Genomic DNA, 27,884 nt, shown 5'->3' with positions numbered 1-27,884 from the left:
GTACAATTCTACTTGCAATAATCAAACTTAATTTTTATTAATTTAAATCCATATTTAGCTTCCACTGTGAAAATATAATCAATGTCAGATAATATATTAAACTTGTTTTTGGAAATTTTCAATACATTTTTATAATTCGGAATTAACGCATTACTTCTCATCAATTTTCATTAAATGTTCAACTTGTTAAAATCTTTTTCTACGTATAATTTTAACAGTTGCACATAAATCCATCACAGACAAGGTTAATTTCTAAATTATTTGTGTATATAATTAATTTTATACATAAAACATTATTAAAAAGTAAATTAAAACATATGTCAGTACCTCAGTTTTATTGCAATCACTCAAATATTTTAATTCACAATTCAAAATACAGTGTTTATTTTGCTCAGATTCAACTGGAAAAATATTTTAAAATATTCATCACAAATTTATATTCATTCTCTATATACAAATTTCTCATAAGAGAAACAATCATTAAAAATAAAAAATATTTTTGGAAATGTGTTTCAAAGGAATGCTTATCCAGTTTTCATATATATACACAACAGAAAATATACATTTTTCCATAAAAATGGTAAGATATCTCCTTAATAAGTATACCTTAAGAGATTTAAAAAAAAATGGAATATATTATACATATACATATATATAATACATTTTATGAAATACCTATTTTGCTTAAAAGATACTTTCAGCAACACAAAATTTTTATCAGTGGTATAAGATAATAAAATCTTAAACTTCAATATGTTCACAATATCAAATGCACAAATGTACATAATTTATAATTTATTAAAATATTTGACATTTTCTTGTAACATAAATTTTATCAAATAAAATATTTACAAAATTATTATTACTTTAACCACTTGGTTCCTGCACAATTTTTTAAACTTAATATATAAAAAAATATAACAGGTAAAGTAAGCCTTCAATGAAATTTAATAAATAAATATTGTCATAAAAACAAATATTTGATACGAAAATATTGCATTTACCGCTTTTAACCTAACTAAATAAAAAAAAATACAAAGGAACCTTTAACCATTAAATAAAAATTCAAACTGTTTACTTAAAACACTTGCCACAATCCAAACTTTCAACAAAATATACATAAATGTTACAATTTACAAATTCATATGTAGCAGAATCTGCTTATTGTAATCACTTTTACAAATCCTTTATACTAATGACAGTAACTAATTCATCAATTAAACAGAGTAAATAAATAAGATTACAATTAGTGAATATTCTGGTTTTACTGATTGACATTAAAACAATTGAAAAATGTATTCTTATTAATTAATATCGATTTATCCAGTATTGGATTGGAGTAAGAAATACTAGTAATTTAAACTACTGTACTGCAAGCAAATAATGACCAAAGTGTTAACATTTAAAGCACTGATTAAGATTGATAATGATTGCACATTATCCATCATACATTGAGGCCGATAGTGCAACAAGACAGTTTAAAAATTGTTTATTTACCCAAAAATAACTAACCAAAACTCTAATTATATTAAATGTATTTTAACTTTGTCTTTTGGGGCATGCAAACTCTGTTAACACTAAACAACTAATGTTAATGTCCATGATTACAATAAGTGGAATCTACTGTATATGTGAAAATATTTACAAACTCATTAATAATAAAATTAGACTTTTAAAATTGGAAAAAAAATGAGCTAAATTATTTTTTTTTATTTTTATCAATGGAACAAAATTAAATTAGTCTATTTTGATTTTAAAAATCAATATAAATGGCAAAAAATAATGAGAAAATGTTAATGAAACTCAAGAATACTAACTGAAATTAATATCTTTGTTTATCCATAATCAATTGTTTACAGATATCAATCTGTATATTGCATATATTCAACTGATTGTCCTTCTCGTAACTGCAATTTGTTACTTATTTACTCATAAATGACTTTCTTTAGAGGATTATACATCAAGCACATGGCTATTTATAGTTAACCAAATTAATTGAAATAGAATATATTTGTTTATTTAGAAATTTTTTCATATATTAAAAATAATTTAATTAAAACCTTAATTTTTATTTACTTTGATAAATTATTAATATTCTAAATGACATTTTAGTCTTCTTAATTTTATTTTACACTTCTATTAATGCAAGCATTCAAGTAGCCAAAGAAATAATATATTTTACGTAAATCTAATTATTGGAACAAGAAAACCTTTTAAACAATTAAATATTTTAAAATGAAATTAAAGTGAATTTAATTCTATACAATTTGACAAATACATTATTGAAAGGAAAAAATGATAAGTTCTCATTTTATAAGTAATTAAAATATAAAAATTAAGAATATATAATATAATTAAAGTTATTGCTTGCTTAATTAGACTTAACTGTCAATTGTTGAAAGGGATTACACACACTTTATTTCTTAGAGCAAGAAACAAATTACTTATTGAACTCTCAATAATACATTTCAATCACAGAATATTTTAACTAATCATCATGAATCATTAGAATGATTAAGTATGATTAAGTACAATGTTTTCAATACCAAATGATGGAATATCATTTAAAATGTATAATAATAATATGTATTAAACTTAAGAGTTTACATTACCTGAAAATACAACTGAAACTGATGAAAGTGTTTGTATTTGAATTTAGAAGAACGTGACTGAAGTGAATGTACTTGAATAATAATATTTTTCTGTTTGAGTTTTTCAGTTATAATTTAATTAATAACAAAGTATTTTATTCATGGTGCACCGAGTCATCATCATTATCAACATTTTAGAAAAATGCTTAAGCAAAGAGAATGTGATGATTAAAACATTATTGCAAATTATCTGATTTTATTTTTATATAGTATGGAGTTTAGCATAAAACAAAATAGAATGAAACAACGCTTAATGTTTCAGTTTGTTTTCAGATAATGTTGAACCTAGATCTTACTCAAAAAAGTGCAAACCCTTTTCAACAATTAGCAATTAAATTCATTTTTTAAATATAAATGAAGCATCTAAACTCATAATTAAAAGTTATATTTGATATTAACTTTAACAAAATAACGGTTGACAAGTCTCATTCAAATTTTCTTTCAAAAGTGTCAGAAAAATTAATTTTGTTTCTTGTAAAACTATTTAACAAGAAGAGTTTGAATTTTCATCATAAAATATAATATCAAACTAATATCTAGATTTTTATTATTATTTTCCATTATTTTGTTTAAAGTGATAGTTAATAAGAATTTTTGAATTTTCATAAATGTAGCTGCCATAAAAATTGGCAATTATATTTCAGAACTTTTATATTTTTCCAATTAAGATGAACCTGCTAACAACCTCATAAAAGAAATATGAATTTACTGTATTCATTTTCTTACTGAGCTTTCATAGAAGCTAATTTTCGTTGTCTTGTCCTAAAAAGTAAACTTTCTTTTAATTAATTACAAACTTTCATCTTTATTTCAGAATTAAATTATAAAAACGAAAATACCTCGACTCTGTTCGATGTGATGTATATTCAAACCACATAACATTTGGAATCAAAGTTGAATCTCTAATCATTAACAATTCACAAATAGGCCTGTAAATGTATTAAATGAAGACATTATTAAATATTTCAATTTCAAAATAATTATATCAATAATTTCATAACTACTTTAAAAGAAAAACACAGGCATGTATATTCAAGTTAATGTTTATATGATAATAAAATGTAGAGTAACAGCATTATATACATTTTATTTTGCATTAATATATAAATAGAAATTTATTATTCTATTTAAATTTTTATTACTTTGTTTTTTAAGTTTATTTACTTAAAAATACAAAGTATACTTCATTATTGATGATTTTTTAAAAATTTGATTAAGATGCAGATTTAAATTAATTTGCTTATGATAAATTTTATCTTATCTTTATTATTAAGAACTGATGACAGTTTTGGAACTTATTTAGACTGATTTTTGATAACTATAAATTTACATGAAAAAACAATTTCTGAACCATTCACAGTATAAATACATTCTTTTTTTTTTTAAATAGCACATATTTAAAATTTGTAGTAGTTAATTCTATCTGTAATTAATTAAGTATTAAAAAGTAGTCATTCTTTGACTGCTTTTTGTGACCTTATTGTGAAACAAGAAAGTGGTACTAAGGTCGCATATCTGGCGGCCATGTTTAAGATGCCAAAATCAACCATGTGTGAACAGTAAATGCAATTTGACAGTATATACAGTAGAGTAGAGAATCGATTATCCAAACACCAATCAACCAAAACAACGGGTAACCGAAAGCATTCAAGTTGGACTGTGTTGTGCTGAATCAAACATTTTTGATACTAGATTAACTTCTAAAGTATAATTTATGTTTGTTTTTATATTTTTCAATATATTTATTTTGTTTGTACAAAATAAAGAAATAATTTTTAATGATACAATAGCCATGATTATTATAATAAAAATTTTTGTTAGACTTAACATTGACAAAAATTCAATGCAAAGCAATGTGCAACGGAGAAAAATTTCCACATGGGATATACTAATATACTATATTAATAATGTATTTTTTCGTAAATAATTGGTTATCCGAAAAATTGATTTTCCGAACAACCCCAGTCCCCAATTGATTTGGATAATTGATGCTCTACTGTATTTACATATTTCATTTATTATTAGTGCATATTTAATTGTGCTAGTTTTACCTTAGATTACATGTATTTGCTGTTTTGATTAAGTTTATCAAAATGACCATTGTTTAGGGTCAGGGAATGGATTAATTCGTTTTCTATTAATTCTAGTGAAAAAGAAATTGATTCGGACTTTGACAGATTCAGAGTTTGAACAGCCTCCTGGAATGTATTAAATTTGAAGTACGAGACACAATTACATATAAATTTATCAATACTATGACTAACTAAAATATAGACATGAACATAATTCTTAATCCCATTGAAACTTATATCCAACTTTCATTTATGAAACTAATTCCATTTTTTATTATTTATGTTTAATATTTTATAATAATATTTAGTCTATTTTTCATTCAGTAAACTGGACTGGAACATGTACTTATATTTACTAATTATATGAAATGGTATTAACTGATATACTCATGTCCAAAAATAAAAAATCATAATTTGGTCCATATCTCAGGAATGGCTGATCACAACATTGTGAAACTTATTAATTTGACAAAAACTAAAAATAACAAAAAATCAATTTTATTATATCAACATTTTAATAAACTTACCAGGATGTAATGACAGGATACAAAGGAGTTAAAAAAAACTGAGTTATCGTAAACCAAATAACTGCAAATACAACTCCAAGCATTGCTCCACATATAACTTGCATTGATGTATGATACTGAAGATATATCCTAATAAATAAATATTTGCAAAAAATGTAAATTTACTTAAAATTTTAATAACTTAATATATTAATTATAATTATAATTCTACAACAGTAAAGTATAATAATGAAAATTTGTTATTTCTATAATTATAATAAATAAATCTCTCAAAGAGAAGCGAGAGCAAGTCATTTCAAACAAAATTTTGTTTGTAGTATTCAAATGCATAAATACAAATAATTAATGACAATAAATTAAACTTTAATTTTGAAAATTAAGTGATAAAAGATTAAAAAAATTGATAAAAAGATTTTTAATTAAAATATTTTATACTTATTTGTATATACTTTTAATAGTTCCATTATTTATCTTTAGATAATTTGGATAATCAGTCCAAATTTTTTTAAAAAAGAAATTGTTGTGTGTGTGACATTCAGAGGGGGCAATTTAATTTAATTTAATTTAATTAATTAGTACTAACTTACAAGTAACCTAGAAAAGGTCAGGGGATGATGAAGCGAAAAAAAAAACCAAACCCACGTACATCCTATTCCTCCCGATTTCTTGATAGATAAAACAGATCAAATATCCCTCCAGATCAACAATTATTACTCAGGTTGTAACCTAAGTTCTGACCTTAGTCAATACAGACGATTAGTCATAATAAACTGTCAAACGTGCAAATTTATAAGGTAATTCGAGTCACAATAATGGATGGAAAGTGGCAATAAATTCATTGATACATCCGATTTTTGAAGCCCCGTATCTGTCAAGACCGAATCTGATTCAAACTTACAATGCATTGCATCGTAGATTGCATAAGTCAGAGACACGTATAAAAAGGGATGTACCCGATCATCAGGCAGACATCCACAGTAGACACAGGACCCGTCCCGCCATAATCAAGGAGGGTGGTGGACATCACCCATGGACACAGGCCCCGCCATAATCGAGCGTATACACCTATAACACGAAGCTCTACCTGCCAGCTCCCCAACTGCCTGCAGACTGACCCTCAGCTAGATCCACGAATGTTCTCTCAACCATGCATGATTAGGATCTATGAACAATAAGGCATCAGCAAGAGGTATTTGAAGTTTTATGAAAACGCTCTCTCTCTCAGTCAATTAGTTTATAAGCTAATTATAGATATAAGGTGTTAATGTTTATTGATGACAGCTGTGTAAACATTTAATCGCCTATTTGTGTAAGAATTTGTATACCCTTAGAATTAGATTTATATTAAACTTGTTCTGAGTGTGTAAATAGTTGATTACTCGTATATTGCCGACACCTTATCAACAACCTCACCAACCCTCCCACTTGCCTACATCACACCATCCCATTGACACAACGCCAGTAAGGAGGAGCTCACCGCTCAGCCCCCTCGGTTCTCACATATGCAAGAAATGTTTGGCAATGATATTTAATTTTTTCCAATATTTTATCAAATTTTATTATAAACACAGTAAGTAATTTATGAATTTTTTAAAAGTTGAATTATTTTGTAATTATTATTAAAATATTTCTAGACACTTCATCTTTCTTCAATGTATCATCATACTTTCTTGTAAATTTTCACATCTTTTCAACTCAGTGCCAAAATTATTATATAAAATTTACATTTTTCTTCCATTCCACAATTTTCTTAATTTTAATATTCTAAATTACTTAAATTTCATTATTTTTAATAAATATTAATAAACAATAAAGATATCATCACCAACATAGTTTAAATGGTTTACAGATATTTTTATTTGTAAACCATTTGGATCATAATATAACAAGATATTTTCAAATTAAATTATTGGGCATGATAGTCAAAAATTATTTTTTAACTACAATCTAACATTATACATTTCTCAGTTGTATATTTTTCACAATTATACATTAAATATTTTGTGTGTGTACTTTCACCATTATAAAACACTTCAATTATGTTTTTTATTTATATGACTTTGCACTTATACTGTATATCATATTATTCAGTACCCTATAGCACTTTTTTCTCATTTATGTGTTTTTCATTTTTAAGCAGAAAAATTTAAAGCAATTATTAAAAATAGTGAATTATTGTATTCACTTCAATTTAGTCCAAACTGAAGTTTCAAAAATATTCACTTTCTATATTTTGTAGTGTAAACCAATTTTACTAAGTGAATAAAAATTGCTTTCTAGTTTCTCATTCATTTTTACTATTTGCAGTAAATATGAGCTAATCTTTAGAATGATTTCATTCTTTCATATGACTGGGAGTTTCAGCAGAAAAAAACAATTGATGTCACATACTGGTACAGTGTGTGATAAATTCATCACAAAGAAAACAAGAAACAAACAAAACTTGATCAATTTTTTTTTAATTTGGTGATGTCTCGCAGACAATATTTGCCATCTCAATTACAATGATACCAATTAATTAAAAACCAATGCACAATAAAACCAAAGTAAAAAAAACAACACAAGAATAACAAAATAATAATAAAAAACAAATAAAAAAATTATTTGGAGTAAAGTATCTTCTTACAAATGGCTTTGAATTTATAGAACTCAAGGAACAATTTGCCTTCGATTTAGGTGGTGGATTTTTGACAGTGATAGAAAAAGATCTAACTGTTACATTCAGGTGGCAGTTGGGCATATGAATACGGGTTAATAATTTAATGTTGAATGTAGGATTATAGATAAAGGTATAACAAGATCATTAAAATATTTGTATGTATAGATACAATCAAAGTAATCTATATACTGGAATAGGTTAGAGAGGCTGAGACAGATTTGCACAACATCAGAAGAGTTAGTAGATAGCAGATGCAAGTGTTTGTTGAGGATAAAAAAAAAACTATTTAGTTCTAGATTAAGTTTATTTAATGCAGATGCAGGAGCCGAAGCCCATATAGGTAAAGCATAATCAATTAAAGATTGGAATTTCAAAATACATGAATTATTTTTACACTGTTTCACTCTTTAAATGTTGTTCAAATGTACTATATATATATCTTAGTAAATTGCAACTTCTTTGTTAAGAATTACACATTCAAATTCGGTTGTATAGTGTTAATTTGTGCCATGCTGTATCTTTATGACGACTGTATTTACTCTGAAATCAATTCAAAACTAGTTTCAGTGATATGTTTTCTTCACTTATATATTATTTTTCATATCCTATGAAAAATGTATACACAGAGTTCAATTATACATATAAAGCTGCTGAGCAGCTAATTACATTGCAACAATGACTTTGACCTGGAAAAAACACAAATATAAAATATTCAGACAAAGCAGAAGCAATCTGTCCAGCATGTGGAAAGTACAAAAGCAAGCTAATATAGAACAGCATTGAAAACTTATTTCTTAGTATAGTAGTCTCTACAGTCCATCACTCACCAATCCAACACATCCAGTAATTTAACACTCTGCCACAGGGTACTGTACATGAAATTTTTGTGTTACCACTTGTTTACCTTTATTAATATATATACAGTTTTAAGCAGGTATCAGTCAGATATTTAAAAATTGAGGAACTGGTATAAGAGTTAGCTTCATCATTTTTGAAGTTTCTAACTGTTCTAAGTACTAATTCCACAGTTTTACTAAGAGTGCTTTTACTTTCCTGGCTGTTATATATAACAGAGGGAAAGTATGGCAATCATTCAAAAAATGACCCCCTAAGATTTTTACATTTTTGGGCTCAAGACACCTTGAAATGTTGAGAAATGCAAAAAAATTTAGGGGTTTATTTTATGTATGGATGTTTGTGTGTGTGTGTGTAAGGGGACCACAATTTTGTTCATCTTCTTTGAAGCTTAATTAACTCTTCAGCTTTTTATCAAAAATTTCTGAAATTTTACATGGAGGTTTTTCATTAGAGGGATTGATGCTATTAAATTTTGGTGATTAAAGGTCGAGGAGGTGGGAGATATAGGGAGTCGTATGTATCTCTAACAAGATCAGACTTAATGATGATTTCACTTGTTATTAGCATTTACAATTTTTTATAAAAGCCATCCCTACCTTCAAAATTAAGCTTTTTGCCATTTTATAACAGTTAAAAATATAAGTTTTTAAAATAAAATATGATAACAGATGGTGCCACAAAATGTTGCCAGAAAAATTAAGCAACTGGTTTCTGGATTTTTTAATCATAGACTTAACAGATTCAATCAAGCCACAATAAAGGCAGCTGAGCATGACACACATATCTGAGAAAGACAAACCATGAAAAATTCCTGAAATTCCAGATTTGAATCCAGGTCCCCAAACAGGGTTTCCTAGGTTAACACCTTTACCTCCATCAGCCAACCAGCCTCTGTATGTTAATTTTTGCAGAAAATGTAAATGATTTGTAGCAAAAAATTCTGTACTCACAAAAATCAGTTCACTAATCACAACCACTCAATTATAGTAGTTTTTATAGTTTTCAACATAACTAATTTTATAATAATAATAATAAACTAAAACTTTTATAGTCAAATGATTATAAATGCTTTTTAATGAATAAGAATACAAAGTAAAAACTTTATATCTAAAATTATTTAATCATCACAAAACAAAGTAATGTTTTAGACAAAATAAATCTGAGTAATTTATTTTTGACATAATGACTAGAGGTTCTGATATTATTGCCTGTTAAATAGGAAGAGAAGAAATCTAAAAATGAAAGCTCTATTAAATATTATTCTTAATAAATCTTAGTTTATTAGATATCTATTAAACAAATCATTTGTTATAGGTATTTTTATTACTGACCTACTATATGAAACCAAAGAAGCAGCTACAAAACCTCCTAAAGTGACCAGATATTTCCATAAGCTCTCTAATGAAAAACTGCTACTACCATGATGCAATCTGAAAATTAACATACCACAATTAATGCTTAAATAAATTTTTTTTTGTTAACTTTTTATTGTTGCATACTTACCTAATTAATACAAAAAATGATAAATACATTGAAAAAAACCACATAAATTGTGAATGACTAGAAGGCATTCCATATTCTGTATGCAGAATCTCCCTGCCTATAAAAAAAATGTTAATTTATATTAAATTAATAAATATATTTTAAAAATGTTTATCAAGAATTTCATTCTAGTAATATCTACTAAATTTGAATTTTTCTAACTAATTAAAAAATATAATACTTATTTAATTACAAAAAAAAAAAACATTTATAACACAAGTTTATATCAAATCTACTTTTTATTCTATACATGTAAGTTTTTGTCTAATTATCACTGGCAAAAAACTTTTTGTTTATATATTTTCTCCTTTTTAATATATTGAATTTAGGACATAATAATTTTCTTAATTCAAATGTTTACTTGAAGCTATTTATTCTCTTCTTCCCTAAACATAAATTTCATCTCTTGTAAATCTCTAATACCACTACACCAGAACTTCTAATCAATGTTTATTGAAAAGGTTCAGACAAATGTCTTTAAGGAATTCAACATAAAAGTAATATATTATAGAAATTCTGCATTCTTTTGTAATTGATGTTGACATTTTTTAAGCTTTCTTGGAGTTTTCCTAAATATAAATCTTTATAAATGGATAAAAAAGACAAATTATCAATAACTCTTTGAAGATATCTTCATGGAATCAATTAAGTTCTAAAATTTTATTTATTAAAATTCTATTTTCAAATTTATTTGCCTGAGGAAGATGGCAATGCACTGTTGAAGATGTAGTTATACTGTATGTAGGTCTATGAGGGGGTCTTTATACCCAAAATGCATTCCTACTAAAATTTGATTGAAGTTAATTAAAGGATATTTTTAGTAAAATCTAGCTTATTTTATTCCAGTCCCCCCCTTGATGTGATAAGCCCACCAATTTATTACAACCCTATTTATTAGACTAACTAATTCAATCTAAATTATTTTAACTGAAAAACTGAAATTTTATCTTAAGCAAAGATACTTAAATTACATACCATGTCACATTAATATTAATAAATATAATGACCAGATTGACTCCACCATAAAAAGTGTTGTGTTCCTGAGACGTTGAAAAAGGATAGAATATGAAGACATTTATTTTTTCTTATAATTTGTGAATATTTTTTACACTTTATTATTGTTCTGCCATTACATTTATATATTAATTAATTAATAAATTTTAAAATGCCAGCTAATTAATTTATTAACATCTGGAAGAAAACATTAACCTAGAGTGGGACTCAAATCTGCTATTCAAACAGATATCTTGCAAAGTGTTATAAATTTGTAATGAGAGAATTTTGAATCTCTATAATTACTGTATCAAAAAGTATTTTTATGAAAATTTTTGTATTACTACATATCATAATATGAAATATAACATTTACATTTAAAAAAAAATAAATAAATATTTGATTTTTATTTCTGTATTTTTTTTTTATGAAAGTAATAAAATAAAATTTAATTAAATCATAAAATTATCATTACATCTTTCAAAAGTATTAGTACTTGATAATTAAAATACAGTCAAACCTTGATTTAGTGTCATCATTTGCTCAGGTCTAAAACTGACAATAAATTATAAAAAAGTAACAAAATGTAAAAATTATATAAAGTAATAAGTTATGGACACAAGCTTTGAGTTTGTAGTTTGAAATTTGCATGATTGATGGTAATAACATCGTTTCAAATGCAAAGCTCACAAATTTAATAATTCACAGACTGAAGTGTTTGCTATTTACAGAAAAGATCTGTTCACAAGTATTCACCGATGCTTTATAGGAGATCACTACATCAAAGTTTGACTAATTTTTACATTAAAATACACCAATTGTTCAGTATAATTAAAACATTTTAAAAAATTTGGACGTTTATATAACATTAATAAAAACATGTTATCATCATTATGATTCTCTATGAATTTAAATCATAGAGTTCAGTACAGATGATGATTTGTTATTCCTAGTAATTATGTAATTTTTTTTCCAAACTGAAAAAAAATTTATTAATACTAGGATATTTGCACTAATTGTGTTTGAAAATATTTGAGCTTTGTATTTTCTAATTATAAAGTTTTAAACTATACTAAATTTTTAAATTATTAACATTATTCCATTTAAAACTAGATCTACTGAGTAGGATAATATTCAACTGAAAGCCAATATAAGAACAAACAGATCAGATTAATAAGTTATATAATATACTATATTTAATTTCTAGATTTTTACTTAAAATCAATATTCTGTTTTATTAACAAAATATATACTTCTAAAATTGAAAGTACCTTCTACTAATCTGTAATTCAGCTTTCTAGAATCCACCTAATATCAATGGTTAAGAAGTGATACCACATATCTGAAAACTTGCAAGTTTACAGAAGAAGCAAAGAAACTTTTAAAAATTAAATTATCCCAAAATAGATACACTTTGTATCTATTTTTCTGCCTTTCAACATATCCCATTAATGACAAAATATTGGTGACTGTCCAATATTTTTTTAATATAATAATATAGTAGTTACAAGTTCTCACTACAATATGAATTTTGCAGACACAGCTTCTTAGCCACTGATATACTGGATAATCATAATTAAGTACTTATGTAGCCAACACTTTTTAGAGATTTAGCAGTCTAAATAAAACCAAATCTGGTTTGAAGCATTTTAGGACATGCAAAACACATTTTCATAAAAAGTTACTGCCAAAACTTATCAAGTGCTAAATTACTTTGGCACTGCAAACAACAAACAGTTTATTCGTAGAAGATACTCATACTATACAGAGATCTTAGCAATGTATGGAATACTACTCAATGTGGTCCCATTCTGACCTGAAGGAGATGAATAGTATGTTTAATAGCCAACTGTAACTGATCCTCTGTGATGTGTCTCATATACTGTATGATACTATCTTTCAATAAGTCCTCAATAAACCCACTTTTTAAGTGTCTCCACAACCAAAAATTATTCAAATTAAGATCTGAATAACAAAGTAGCCAGGCAATTCGCAATGCATAACTAATCACTGTTACAAGTGAAATGTCACAAAAAATGCTGTTATCAGTGTCTGATATATGGATGCACTCCATCTTGCATCAAGACTTAACACGACAGAAATATAACAGAAGTGTTGAGTATTTCTGGGTCATCACAGAGCTTATCATAGGCTCATTGGGATTGCTTCTTTGAAAAAGAATAGTCAAAGAATAAATGTGGTTACAAATCCTCATCAGACTAACTTTATGTGAGCAAAGTGGAATCTGCTGGAAAAAATGAATTTTTCACGGACTAAATGGGATAGTTATATTCACTATCAGTGAGTAGTGAATTGAAAATATGTCATTACTCACAGGATCTTCTAAGGCCATGTCACAACTACTTCCATTCTGACAAAAAAATCAAGGGTCAGTCAAGTTTCCCTGTTGATGGCTAGCAACTACTTATTGTGGTCAATCTTACATGGACAACAATACACCAATTTTCTACCCTCTGCACTGCTTCAGAATGCGATACCCAGTGATGGATTGACCTACTAGGTAGGCTGTTTGCTCGGTGGCCATTTCTTATTTTGATATACATTATATTTCATTCGCAAATACAATTAATAAACAAAACAAAACACAAGCACTGCTTATTATATTTAATTTTAAAAATCTTATTCTAATTTAAGTCCTTATGAACATGTGTCCAGTTTACAGCAAAAGCAGTCTATTAATTGAAATTTAAAATAACTGGTACTAATTTGGACATTGGCTGCCATGGAAACACTGTAGGCCCATGTAAACTTAACATCTGGCCCACCACAATGTACATTTTGTAACTTTTAATTTGAAAATAACTGGTCACAATTTGGGCTGTAGGTCACTATGATGAGATCTATATTGGACTAATGCTTGGTAATTTTCATAGATAATATCACATATACAGTCAAACCCCAGTTTACAAACTTAATTCATTCCTAAAAGTTGTTCAGAAACTGATTTGTTCTAAAACCAAAACAAATTTTCTCCATAATAAACAATGTAAAATGGATAAGCTGTTCCTGACTCCCAAAACAAAATCTTTTTTTTTTTTTTTAACCTTTTTAGCTGTATTTAATGCATAAAAATGCCTACAAATGCAATATAATGTTATCTACATCTATATCTATATATGTATTTATTATAAGCAAAATGTTCTGTCACCTCCAACTGAAACCTACACTTTTCAAACAAGTGCTATAAATAGAAATGCAACTCAGACTGTCTACATGAAAAATAATCAAATCAAACAAGACTGACAAGTGCTTTATTCACACTTTCTGAAATATTATTGACTTGTGTCTTGTTTATAAAATCATACTGCCTGCTGTGCTACCAGCTTAGAGGTATGAAGCTACATGTCAAGAGCTGCAATTTGGCAGAGTATTAGGTGGCCAAATCATGTGCGCATAAAAAACCAGACTTGTAGGTAGTCAGGGGACCAAGAACCGGGTCAAAAGAAAATACGAAATGCTGAGATTGTTTTTACAAACAGGTGCAAGTGCAAGATTTGTGCATGCGTTGCTCACCCTCTACGAGACAGACTCATCCCAAAAATGGCTTCGTCGTTTTACTTGCTAATTTTAGTTTCAGTTTCGGTGTAAAACCAAAGTTTTAATTATTATCTTATTATTTTTAGTTTTAATTAACTGGCTACCTAGTGTTAATAGATATTAAATTAAATATTAATATTATAATATATAATATTATATTAATAAATTTTTGTTATTTAATTTAAGTTAAATGTCTTTAAACACTGATTCATGATGTCATTTATATTATGTGAATGTCAATTAACATAGTTTTCATTAATTAATTTAAATTCAATTGTGATGTGTACCAATAAATGAAAGTAGAATCTTACTCGCATGACCACTAATACCTAATTTGAATAACAATGCCATTGATGGTTTCTATTGTGAGGTCTAATAATGCAGGAGAATCATGGGCCCACTACTGAATTGTTAGTCCTGTCGTTGATTGGTCAGGCCATCGACTTTCTTTAACATAGGAAATATAGGAAGTTGATCATCAGTGGCTGACTATGCCAAGTAGTTTTTTCAGAAACCAAAGTTATCATATGGCAACTGGAGTAAATATGGCATTCAAAATTTTGTTTGTAAACTGAATTGTTCATAGACGAGTATTCACAACCTGAGGTTTGACTGTACTAATCTCATTTCCAAATTAAAATTTTTAAAAGTTAACTAATAATAATAATAATAATATAAAAAATATAAAAGCATGCTTTATAAGTATATTAGATGCCATAAAAAAATGTATAGTTACCTTTACAAGGCCTTAATTCTTTAATTAAATGCTTTAATATAAAATTAATGGCTTCATTTAGAAGAATACCAAGGAAGTAGGATATCTGAAAATATTTCAAATAAAAGCTTTGTTTTATATGAATAATTTTATACAGTCAAACCCCAATAGTACAAAGTTGAAGGAACTTAAAAATTGGTACTTTGTATTAACGAGGTTTGTATTAATCAAACTTTACAAAAAATAATCAATCATACTATCAAATGGCAAAAGCCAGATTTGTCCCAAACATATACTTTATTGAGTTACCATGGCTAGAAGAAAGAAATTACTGTAATTCACTGTAGGAAAAAAAAATTCAATGCTCATTTTCAACAACGGTTAGTCTATAGAACAATGATTAAAACTACTGGATACAACAGGCTGACCTAGCAGCCAAGTTGAATCCAGGAGCAAGAATATGCATAAAACTTTGCAAATTTAAAAATAACTCATTTGCTTAGATTTCAATGAAAGCAGTATTTTTAATTTTAAAGTTACAAACTAATTACAGTATTTAATATTGTAATTTGGTTGTTTTGTTATTTTTTGCTATTAAAGCAATAAAAAATAATAACTATTTCATAAAACTGTAAATTTTTAATTGAAAATTGCCAAATTCTATTTTGGTTTTCAATGCATGACTCAAATGGCTGATTCATACTTTGTGAGAATGGAAATGAAAAGAGAATCTCTTGCTTCTATTATTCTCTCTCCAGTGTTCATACTTCGAAAGACCGAAAGAGAATCATGCATGCACTTTCAGTACTTGCAGTTTAAAATACAGTTTTGAAAACATAACAAAAGTGAAAAAAGAGTTTTAAGATTATCAAATAATTAGATTTTTGTAGTTAATTAATTTGAGAAGAGATAATGGAAACTACAGTATTATAACATTATAAAAGAAATTAAGAAAGATAATCCTGAATTTTTTATAATTTTAGGTAAGTTTTAAATATGTTACCGGCCAAACCCAATTTCAGGCCAAACTAGTTTGTCCTAGCTGAACTGATTTAGAATTATTATTCAAGTATATTAATGGTTAAAATTAAATTAAAAGGCAATCAATTAGATGAACAATATTTATTCAAACAGTCTACTTAATTATAAAAAACGGGGTTAATGTTACCCTAGGTATCAAAGGTGGCAGCTCATCTCCGATTCCAGCAATCAGAAGACAGGGAACAGTGGGGACGCACATTCTAACCTACCCTAACCTATTCTAATAAATTACCATAATTATTACCAACAAAATTATTAGAATAGGTTAGGTTAGAATGTTAGAATGAACTTATTTGTGCTAAGAAGCACAAATAAGTTCATTTTTAATTTTAGTTTGACTCTAAAAGTTATTTTTATTATTTTGTTTGAATTTTCGAAAATATTTTCAAAATTTAATTACCTTTAAAAGTACATGGCTTAATAAAAAAATACAAACTGATAAGTACTGATTAGCTTATTTTTATTTTATAGTTTTGTACAAGTGTTGTGTCACTTCTAATCAATACCAACTGGTTTGGCCTAGGACAAACTAGTTTGGCCGGTAACACATATATGTATATATATGCATGCCTATGTGTAAAAATAATATCTATTCAATTATATTTAACTTAAAATATAAAAATGATAAATTAGAATTCATAAAAAATAAATCTGTTCTAATTCTAATCATTTCAGTTTTATCAGTCTCCAATGTTGAAGGATGAGAAGGATTATAAGCAACAAACACAGAAAAGTAGAACTTCTGTCAACTTTTCTCTTTAACTAAAAGAGAATGGAAGTATGTCACTAGTAATGTGTGAAGTGTTAACACTAAACCAACGGTTTCCAACCGATGGGTCGCGACCCACTAGTGGGTCGCCTTAGCTTTTTGGGGGTCGCCTTAATGTTAATAGTTTATTTATGCTTGGCAACATGCGAGATATGCGACGTAATCAGTGGGCAGCCGGCACCCGCACCTCTCCTTATGCCTGGTGAAATTAGACTGTGGCAAACTAGCTGGGTATAGTTGAGACCTCTGTTAACAAGACCATTTCGGTCATTTCATACTTTTAGTGGTGCTTTGTAGCCCCGATCCTGTTACTCTGCGTCGCCGCTAGAGGCGCCTCAATCTAGTTTCGGCGCTCCTTCCACTAGTTCTATAGTCCAAAGTTAAGCAGATGCAAGTTCAATCATCACATTAATAATTAATACTTAATAAAAAATATCATCACTATTGTTAAGTCCTAAAATATATTTTGTCAAACCTTTTATTTTTTGTTTTATTGATCAAACATGACGGATGTGAAAGGGGAGTCACGAACATTTTTAAAAACTAAAAAGGGTCGCAATTAAAAAAAAGTTGGGAACCACTGCACTAAACCAATTTATTGTCATTTTCTTTTCTGTTATCCATTTTCATGAAGTATGAACTGGCCTTTAAATAATCATTTAGCATTAGTACAGAGCACCAACTGTAGTAGAAAAAGTAATTTTTCAAGTAGGAGTGAATGTCATTGATATGGCATATACCTGCATTGCCTACAATTATGATAACATTCACACCAGAAGCATTGTAGTCAATGTTAAAGTCAAAAAGCCACATTATGATGTAGCTTGTGTGTTGCTGTTTTGGGAATTGGAAAGAAATTTTCTGACTTCAATGAAGCTGGAAGCAGTGTGATTTGTATTAAACAATAAAATATAATTGTTATTGAATTCACAGGAGCATGACATTCTTCATATTACATAAAAACTGAACTCAGTGACATTGAAATGTTTATCCTCTACCAGGGGAACTGCAAATCTACTTTGCATTAACATGGACTTCACAAATTGATAACAACCATGAGATTATAACTGTATATAAAAATATAAAAATTTAGTAATTTTTGTTAACTTTAAATAATGTTATTAAATACAATAGACTAGTAGAGCAGTGATTATTCAAGAATTGATTATCCAAAATCAACTTCAGAGAGTACGTCATTTCTGGAATTAAAAATTTTGTGTAAGGGTTAAATTGTTAGAAACAAGTGATATCAAAAGAAACCATTTCATTGATAAAATATTCAACACTGAAAAATAATGTGGTCAAAATTTAATCTAATGTTAAATTACTAAGTAAAAAAATATAAAATAACAGTTTCTATTTTTTTTATTTAATAATTTACTTATAATTTAACATTAGATTAAATTTTGACAACATAATTTTCCAGGGATGAGTATATTATCTATGAAATGGTCATTTTTGATATCACAACTTGTTTCTATCAACTTACTCAGTGGCATATGATATTATTCTAATTTTTTCCATTTTAAATAAATAATTTAATAAATGTTTCATCTTATTGGATCCCCATCAATAAAATCATGATGAAGCTCAGAAAGATGATATTAGTTTTCCTGGATTTATAATACATTTTCTCTGTGACTAAGAAATTGTAAGTTGTGTCCAGGTGTCTTATTTACCAATCATATAAAATTTCTTAAAACTAAAGATTCTTTTTAATTTTTGAATCCTCAATTATAAAATTACAGTGGGTGATCAGTTAATGAACATAATCCATTCCAAGACTTTGTTTGCTATCCGAATTGTTCATTAACCGATTATCGATTTACCACAGGTTTTTATGAGAATTTGATTAATTCATTCTGGAAACTCCAAAAAGTAAAAAACATACTTTCTCACTACATTTATTTATATGTAATAATAAAAATACATATATACACAGTCTTGCATTTTTATTAGACATGTTTTTTCCATTTGTGGGGGTTAAAGAATCTGTCTAATGTCAATTGTTTTTCTCTCGTCTTCAGGATTTTCAGAAGTAATTAATAGCATTGTAACTGTAGAGATTCCCAAGCCTATTAACCTCAACCTGGTTTGGATGCCATTCTAAGACCGTTGTTTGACATCCTCCCATTTCTTCAAAAGATCTTTAATAGTAGATATCAGCATTAATCTTCTTTTTCAGAAGAAAACATATCTCGCCGAGTTCTCGGTGTTCTTCATTCAAGAGTTTGGCATTGGCATTCTTCTGTTGTTAGATCCATTTTAGGTTCCATTATGAGCTCTTCAATGTTCTTTATTTCTCAGATGTGATTTTTGTTACTCTATAAGCTGCTTGAGTCTTCTTGATAATACAGTATCTTTCTTAGATAAGATTGAACTGCAGCCTACTGTAAACCTGTTCAAGCCATACTGCCCAGCAATATCAGATGTCTTCTGCCCACTTTCTACCCACTATTATACTCTCACCTTTTGAAAATAAAAACTGATTCCCACCCGACAGTCTCGCAAATACTTTAAAAAAAATTGTTTCTGTCAGAAAAATAAAAGACTGGAATTACAAGAGAGAGTTTCAAAGTTTGGAGGAACATTATCCGATCAGTATATACTGGGTTGAGAGTCGATGTCGACATCTGTGCTCCAAAAAGTATCGAATTGTTGCCTGAAGACAAGGGAAGACCAATTGGTATTCATTATTTTACATCACTTCTTCTTGTGTTTGTTCTGTGAGGTGTTTGTTATCTGAACATAAAAATCTTTTGTGAAAGTGTTCGTTATCCAATTTGTTCATTAATCGTTTGTTCGGACTAATGAACTGTTCGTTAACCGATCACCCACTGTATATTAATAATCTGCAGAACAAGTTACTTCCAATCTCCATTATTGGTAGTTATATATTTTTATTAAGTTAGTTCACACACAGAATATGCAATAATTTTTGAAAGACATCATTTATCTGTCTGTTGTCAAATATATTTTTAGATTTATAAACACTATTCAGAACTTTTAATTGCTATTTAAAAATAAAATAGATGATAAACAAACAAATAACTACTAAAATAGTTGAATACTGAATTATTATAAGAATTTGGTGAAATAAATAATTAATAAATATATATATTTATTTATATAAAAATAAAATATATATAAGATACTTACTGTATGTAAATCCCTTCGAAAAATTATTAATGTTGTAAAAGCTATTATTATGACCAATGGAAGCAAGCTGGTTATGGCAAGGATTTTACCAAACCATTCACCTGGAAAATTAAACATATTTTATAGCTAAACCTTTTTATAATTCAATCTATAATCAAATCATCTCTTTTCAATTCTGTTTAATTACTTTCATTCAGGCTTACACATTTACTTTCAGAAATTATAAAGATAAAAGTTATTTAACAAACATTTCAGAAATATTTTTAAATTATTGTTTTTGCAATATAATATAATGTATTTCTAATGCAATGAAAATGAATAACAATTTGATTAATTTTCTTATAACATTATTATTACAAATGCCCAAATGTTCCTGACCAAGCCTTTGCATTTCTTTTTATCAAAACAAATTGCCAATCTAAATATAAAACATAACAGAATTCAGATTCCTTTCCTGATTTATCTGATTTTCAATATTAGATCTTCATATTTCCTTGTCTAAAAAAGAAACTTACCAATATTCATTTAGATAAGACTTATCTCTGCACACAAAGCTAGAACTAATTTAAAATCGTAGGCACAAAAAAACCTTTCACACACTATTTCTAGCAGACAAATTAATGAGCCAATTTTCGTTTAAACCTTCTCTGCTAAGATGTCACTTGTAAGAGGAAACCCCTCATAAACAATGACGTCACGTAAACATTGGCTATCCGACTTTCCAACCATCCTCAGTGCACCTGAAGAAGGCCTTTTAAAACGGCCGAAAACGTTTGTGCTCATTAATTTGTCTGCTAGAAATAGTGTGTGAAAGGTTTTTTGTGCCTAAGATAAGACTTAATTTTACAACCTCAAAATACAACTTTTCATTAAAATAAGTTTAATATTTCATTAGTTATCTGATATGAAGAAAAATCCAAAGATTTAGAGTTTCATTCACAAGCAACTTCATAACTGCCTCTATACAAAGTAAGTCTAGTATACAAACCAATAAAATTGTTTTTGTCATCTCAATTCTTTAGTTATTTAATTTTCTCTTAGCTTTAATCAATTTTACATAGAAATGATTCATTGTTATATTATACAGCATTTTTTACACTCATATAAATTTCATCATTGTCATTGGTGAAATTTATATTCACTAATAACTTGTTATTGATGAATATAAACTTGTTATTACAAGTACTGTATAAATTTCAATTATTATATATAGAAGTAGTTTTCAAAGCATGGCTGTGGACCACTGATGGTCTGAGAGCATGTGTCAAGTGTTCCACAAACTGAATTAATCATTTTTACTTTCCCAGTTGCTATATATACATAACAAGGGAAAGTATTGGAATTATGTCAAATTTGTCTTCCTATGGTTTTTGCAAATCTCCACATTTTAAGACCTGCTGAATCCAAAAAAGGCAAAAAAATTCCATAAATGTGTATGTTGGGGCCTATTTTGCTTAATATCTCAGGTTGGGATAAAGATTAAGATACAAAATTTGGCATTGTTGCAGGCATATGAGGGGCATTTATGATATTAAATTTTGATGGTAAAAGGTCAGGAGGATGGGAAGATAGAGGAGGATCATGTATCTCAAAAGAGATAGGACTTAACAAAGATTTTATTCATTATTAACATTTTCAATTTCTTATAAAACTCATCTCTACCCTCAAAATTAAACTTTTTGTCATTTTATAGTAATTAAAAATATAAAAGATTTTTTTAAAATAAAAACTCATAACAGCCAGTACAGTTATGTAACTCTCATTGCTGAATTTCTTAAAAATGCAAATCTTTGATTTAACCTGAAAATAGAATATTTTTACACATTGCATATCTTTTACATTAGGTTACCAAATAAGCAAAATATTATAACAGACATCTAAGGCAATATTTACAAGATAAGTGGATAAGGGCACAGATGATCTGTGGTTAATCTGTAACTTACAAGTTAGTTTAAGTGGTCTGTAGATCAAATAATCAACAACATACTGCATTTAAAAATATTACAATATGAACATTTTGTTGTTAAATAGATAGACAAGACATGCACCATTAATTTTAATTCAAAAAAGAAAATTCCATGTTTTACAAAACAAATTTCAGTTTTATTAAATAATACTTAACAGAGCTTCTAATAAGGTTCCTTATGTCATCTGTCTTAGCAGAAATTATGAGGAGTTTGGAAGATAGGGTGCACTCACTTTATGCTTTCCTCACATCTGTATGTAGACAATGTTACATTTGCTCATTACATGAGATGGTTCAGATCACCACTGGAGTTTGTGGCTTTCCTAAATAAGCATCTACCCATCTATAAAATTTACCATTGAGTATAAGATTGTAAACAATATAACCTTGTTCTTTGATCTTATTATTATTATTAATGGGGAACAGCAATTGGAGTTTAGTGTGTTTTATAAATTAAACTCCCACACTAATCATCCCCCAATGAGTCTTATCAACTTTAAACATATATGAATCTAGCAACTAGTGTTCTTATCATAACATTTATTTCACTACAAATATAAACTTAATGATAGCTTTCTACAGCTAGACTTATTATACTGTTAAGAATGCAAATATCTAGTTAATGATATTCATTTGTATTCTTAAGTGTAATAAGTCTAGCTATAGAAAACTATGATTAAGTTTATATTCATAGTTTACTATAACGAAATAAATGTTATATAGATTTTGACATGTTCGAATTCTTAAATCTATGGTGCGAGCGGCGCATGCATGGAATTGACACTGCGATAAATGTTATATAGCCTACTATAACATTTATTTCCTCTTCTCAAGCTCTTTTAAATGATGACCTCAATATCATAGAGATGGCCTTATGGAAAGCAGGTTATCCTAATTGTATTAATCTCAGGAGAGTTTTAGTCAGGAATAGAAACCTTTGCAACATTTTTGAACAGTTTAAATCCATGTGTTATTCCTCTATTCCATCTGCTTGACAATACCAACCTTCATATAATAAACAATCTTCTAGACAGTTGATAACAGATTTTAGAGCACAAGAAAGCCTTGAGCAGAATGGGAAAGGTATAAAATGCACAAAAGCAGTTATAGATAACAGATATATGCCAATGTGGGACAAACAATAACTACACACCAAAAACCAACAACGGTGTGTTATCACATATAATTACCATTTTCACAAACGGATGACATTACAGAAAAATTTCCACTTTCGCCCATGCGCAGAGATGACGACATCTGCACGAGTAACATTTTGAAATCTTTCGCACGGCTTTTTCCAGAACTGTTCCATCGAACGTTTTTTATAAGTTGTCCGTTTTTCACCTGATGAAGAACTTTCATGTTCGAAAACGTTTGTGAAAATGGTAATTATATGTGATAACGCACTGTTGTTGGTTTTTGGTGTGTAGTTATTGTTTATTCAGCGCGGTGTGCGATTGATGAGTCAATGTGGGACAGTGAAGCTTTTGAAAACACTCCCTAACCCAAAGTTTCTGTTTATTTGGAAAACTGCCTTAGTAGTCATTGAGCATCCTCTCTTCCATGAGGAGATCAACAACTACTTTTGGTCAAATTACTTCAATCCCTTCTGCATCAGTCCCTTCTTTCTATTGAACCAGCAATATGGTGGCATTCAAATAGGAAAAGTACATAATAGGAGGTTACCGGCGAGCACAAAATATGATTTAAGTAGTTTTCAAGGGTGCCAAGTTTAAATATTTGATCCGTTTATTCCGAAATTTGATTTGTTGGCAGATTACAATTTGATATTTGAATGTGAATGACCAGTTTCTTAGAGTTAACATTAGAAAATATTATGATATCTGAAAAATTTAAGATATATTTTCAATTCCTATCTACCTGACCAATGAACTGATTTTGTATCATCCGTGTATCACAATAAACATGATAATGATAAATTAAAATAAACAAACTCTTATATGGTTTTCATTTTAATGTTTGTTATATTATAGTATTTGATTTATATAACTACAAATGTTATCTTACATAAAAGTATCACACCAAGTGACCAGTCTAACACATTTTAAAAATTCTTTAAATTGTTTATAGCAGAGGAATAAAGAATTTTTCTTTATTCCTCAATGTTTCTTACACCACTACTAGAAATGACTGACAGTGACACAAGACAGCTCTCCAGACTAGCAACCTGCAGTGGGGTAGATATGCTGCTCAATAGTAAAGGTGCGATTGAAATTTTCACCAGTGATCCTTCATACTAACACAGTAGTCTATTTCCAAACAGAATTGGGATCCAACACTAATATATCTTAATTTTACATATATGTTTCCTTACAAGACTTGTGAACACCTCTCTAATGAAAACTTTATATATATTAATTTTAGAATTTGAATTTAAAGCTTATATCTTACTTTAATCTAATTTCTGATTTCTTTGTACAATTTGATCATGATGGAAATTGTTTTACTGTAACTATAGAAGCAACTTTTCAATTTATTCTGTTTTTAGAATATGAGGTTCCTGACAATGAATAATTGATACTTGAACACACTTGAACCTTTTTTTATATACTTCCTATTCCATTAAAGCATTTCTTTTTACTATGTTTATTTTTTGGGATATTAATCAGTAAAACTTATTTTTACGTCATTTGTTTATACATTTATATAAATATAAGCGCCTGAAATTTTTATTATATTAATCTTTTACTTGAAATTTTGGTGTTATTCATCAAAATAAGCATAACTGCAAAATGAAACATTAGGTTATTTAAAATGTCTAAAAGATACATTTTCTGTAGGTAACAAAACATCAGTTATTCAACTGTTTTATTTCCAGTTTATATTGTAAAAAATGATTTATTTGTTAGTATACAGTATCATCAACATCATGTTAGTTTCTCTGATCAAGATTCAAAATGATTCGACAAGTTGCTTCTGTTAAAACTGGAAAAATAAAAGGATACAATACTATAAAAGTAATCATTTTGGTTAAACAAAACCAACTTCCACACATTTGGTATATTTGGTATTCACTGTTTTCGATTGCTTGTCAGTAAATTGTGCCAAATCAAAGGAGATGAATATTTGCCTCCATGCATTCATACTGTCCATCTACACATTCATGCTCACATTCATGTATTTTCTTGCTTTTGGTCATTGTTTTCAAAATGGAATGGTCTAATTAAATGGTAATAGTTTTTGGTTTTTATGAGCGAGAACCAGTGATATGGAATGCATTTTAAGTTCAACATAAAATCAAATTTGAGTTTTGTGATGTGTGAAAAAGAATCAGAGCAAATTTGAGTGGAAAATATCCTGTCATCAAATTAAAAAAAAAAAAAAAAAAACACAATAATGATGTCATCTAGAATGTGTGTAAGTAAAGCACAGTGTTAAAAGTGAAATAGGGACAAAAGAAATATACAAGCCACACCAGTTTGCTTACTTTTCCTTAACAGATATGATATAAAAACAGTGGTACAAATTATTGCTTGAGAATTGGGTTAATGTTACCTATGGTTCCAAAATGGTGGCTTGTCTGATTCCAGCAAATAGTAGAAAGGAAACAGTGGGGACGCACGTTCTAACCTAACCTAACCTAACCTATTCTAATAAATTACCATTATTATTACCAACAAAATTATTAGAATAGGTTAGGTTAGGTTAGAACGTACGTCCCCACTGTTTCCTTTCTTCTATTTGCTGGAATCAGAGGCCATTTTGGGACCATAGGTAACATTAACCAAGAATTGTTTATTTTTTATATCTTTGACAACTTTTGTCATTCCTACAATAAACTGACGCTCAGCAAATAATCATGTGTGTACATGCATGCTAGCCACATGACAAACACTTTAGTGAATACTTTGGCAAAAGGCGATTTTTCAACATTCAGCAAATACAAAATGTGTGGAGGCACCATAAGGCCAGGAACACACATGCGTAAAATTTGGTGTAAAATCTAGCGTAAAACAGAAAGCGTAAAAATTTTTCTGAAATTTTGGCTGAAACAGAACTGAAAATAGAGTAGAGCATGTCTCTACTTTTTACGGCGTAAAATTTTTACGCCAAAATTCCTCCAATAAAGAGAAGTCTTTTCTGTGACGTCAAAGTAGACACATGCTTTTTATTCTAACAATGGTGGCAATGAGGGTTAACCCTACAATTGTGATGGTCTCGAAAAAATAAAAATAAATGAAATAGAGGAGTTTATTGAATCCATTCGACCACATCAGTGTCATGTATAAAGCCACTATATTTAAACAACGTTTATGGATGGCTATAGGTGCAAAATTTCAAACAACAGGTAGGTCTAGTAGAATTGATTTTATAAGGTTAGTATTTAGATTACACGCACGTTCTTTATTTGAATTCGGAATACAAGTGTATTAATTTAAATTTTCTATATTATAGCAGAGGAAGTGGAAAAAAATGGAAGGTACAGAGGAATAGATATATGACAAGAAAAAATTAATAAAATTAGCACTGTTGGTAGCAGTGGTGTTTCCTATTCGGTCAGAATTTTTACGTATGTGTGTTCTGGCATAAAAGCGTAAAACAGAAACTGAACTGAAAGCTGATTTCTGATTCAGTTTTCTGCCACACAATTTTATGCATGTGTGTACGTGGCCTAACACTGAACACTAGACAAGATGCAATAAATTGGCAATGCTGACGAATTTAGTTCAGACAGCCTAATAAAAATCACACCACCTTTAAGTATCTTATGATAGGCTGTATGAAGCTATGAAGTCTAAACATATTTCTTAAAAATAATATGTTCTAAATTTTGAAAATCTGACTATGTTTCTATTGAATATTTTGATCATTTACCCAAAAACAATCATGTCTATTGTTCGGATTGGCTATGAATCAATTTGATAAAAGATCAAAATATGATTAGTAATCAATTTCATAATATAATAATCGATTTTGCCGTCTTTCTACGGTAATAGAATGAACTTTTGTTTAGAATATCCTGAAATTTTTATAATTTTTCAATCTGATTTCTCATGTTTTCAAATGGTCAAAAGACTGAACAAAACGAATGAATACTTTTAATCAGCTCGCTTTATACATCTATACTGAATCAACTAACCAACCAACATTTGATTAATAAAGCTGTTCATTTTCAATACGTATCATGAACATTTGATCAAATTTTAATATTTTATACCTACCCTGAGGATATTCAACATGAGTAATACTCAACGAAGTCCATTGAATAGTTGAATAATCACCACTTTTAATCGTACTTTCCGCCATACTATTTAACTGCTTTATGTATTGGCATGACCACGTTTTTCTAATAGAAAGTTGCCAGATAATCGTTGATAGTACATAAAATAAAAAATAAAATAAGAAAATAAAA

The 27,884-nt window shown here is 28.1% G+C and overlaps 1 protein-coding gene across 2 annotated transcripts; it reads right to left on the bottom strand.

The window, feature by feature from the left end:
* Positions 1–320: 320 nt before the first annotated feature.
* LOC136980832 (dolichyldiphosphatase 1-like) lies at positions 321–27,826 on the bottom strand. Of its 2 annotated transcripts, none has more exons than XM_067277034.1 (8): positions 27,694–27,826; positions 20,545–20,645; positions 15,597–15,681; positions 10,271–10,367; positions 10,099–10,197; positions 5,251–5,379; positions 3,491–3,580; positions 321–3,425 (listed from the first exon to the last, which is right to left on the bottom strand). In XM_067277034.1, the coding sequence occupies exons 1-8, from the start codon at positions 27,776–27,778 to the stop codon at positions 3,374–3,376; spliced, it is 738 nt and encodes a 245-aa protein (XP_067133135.1). In that variant the 5' UTR covers positions 27,779–27,826; the 3' UTR covers positions 321–3,373. The 2 variants fall into 2 exon arrangements, with proteins under 2 accessions (XP_067133135.1, XP_067133136.1); XM_067277035.1 differs by having other exon boundaries at positions 321–3,413.
* Positions 27,827–27,884: the final 58 nt, after the last annotated feature.

Source organism: Centruroides vittatus, unplaced genomic scaffold, assembly GCF_030686945.1.
Source record: "Centruroides vittatus isolate TY-2023 unplaced genomic scaffold, ASM3068694v2 contig_726, whole genome shotgun sequence".
NCBI lineage: Eukaryota > Metazoa > Arthropoda > Arachnida > Scorpiones > Buthidae > Centruroides > Centruroides vittatus.
The sequence above is the reverse complement of the archived record's forward strand: the minus strand, read 5'-3'. Positions and strand labels throughout refer to the sequence as shown.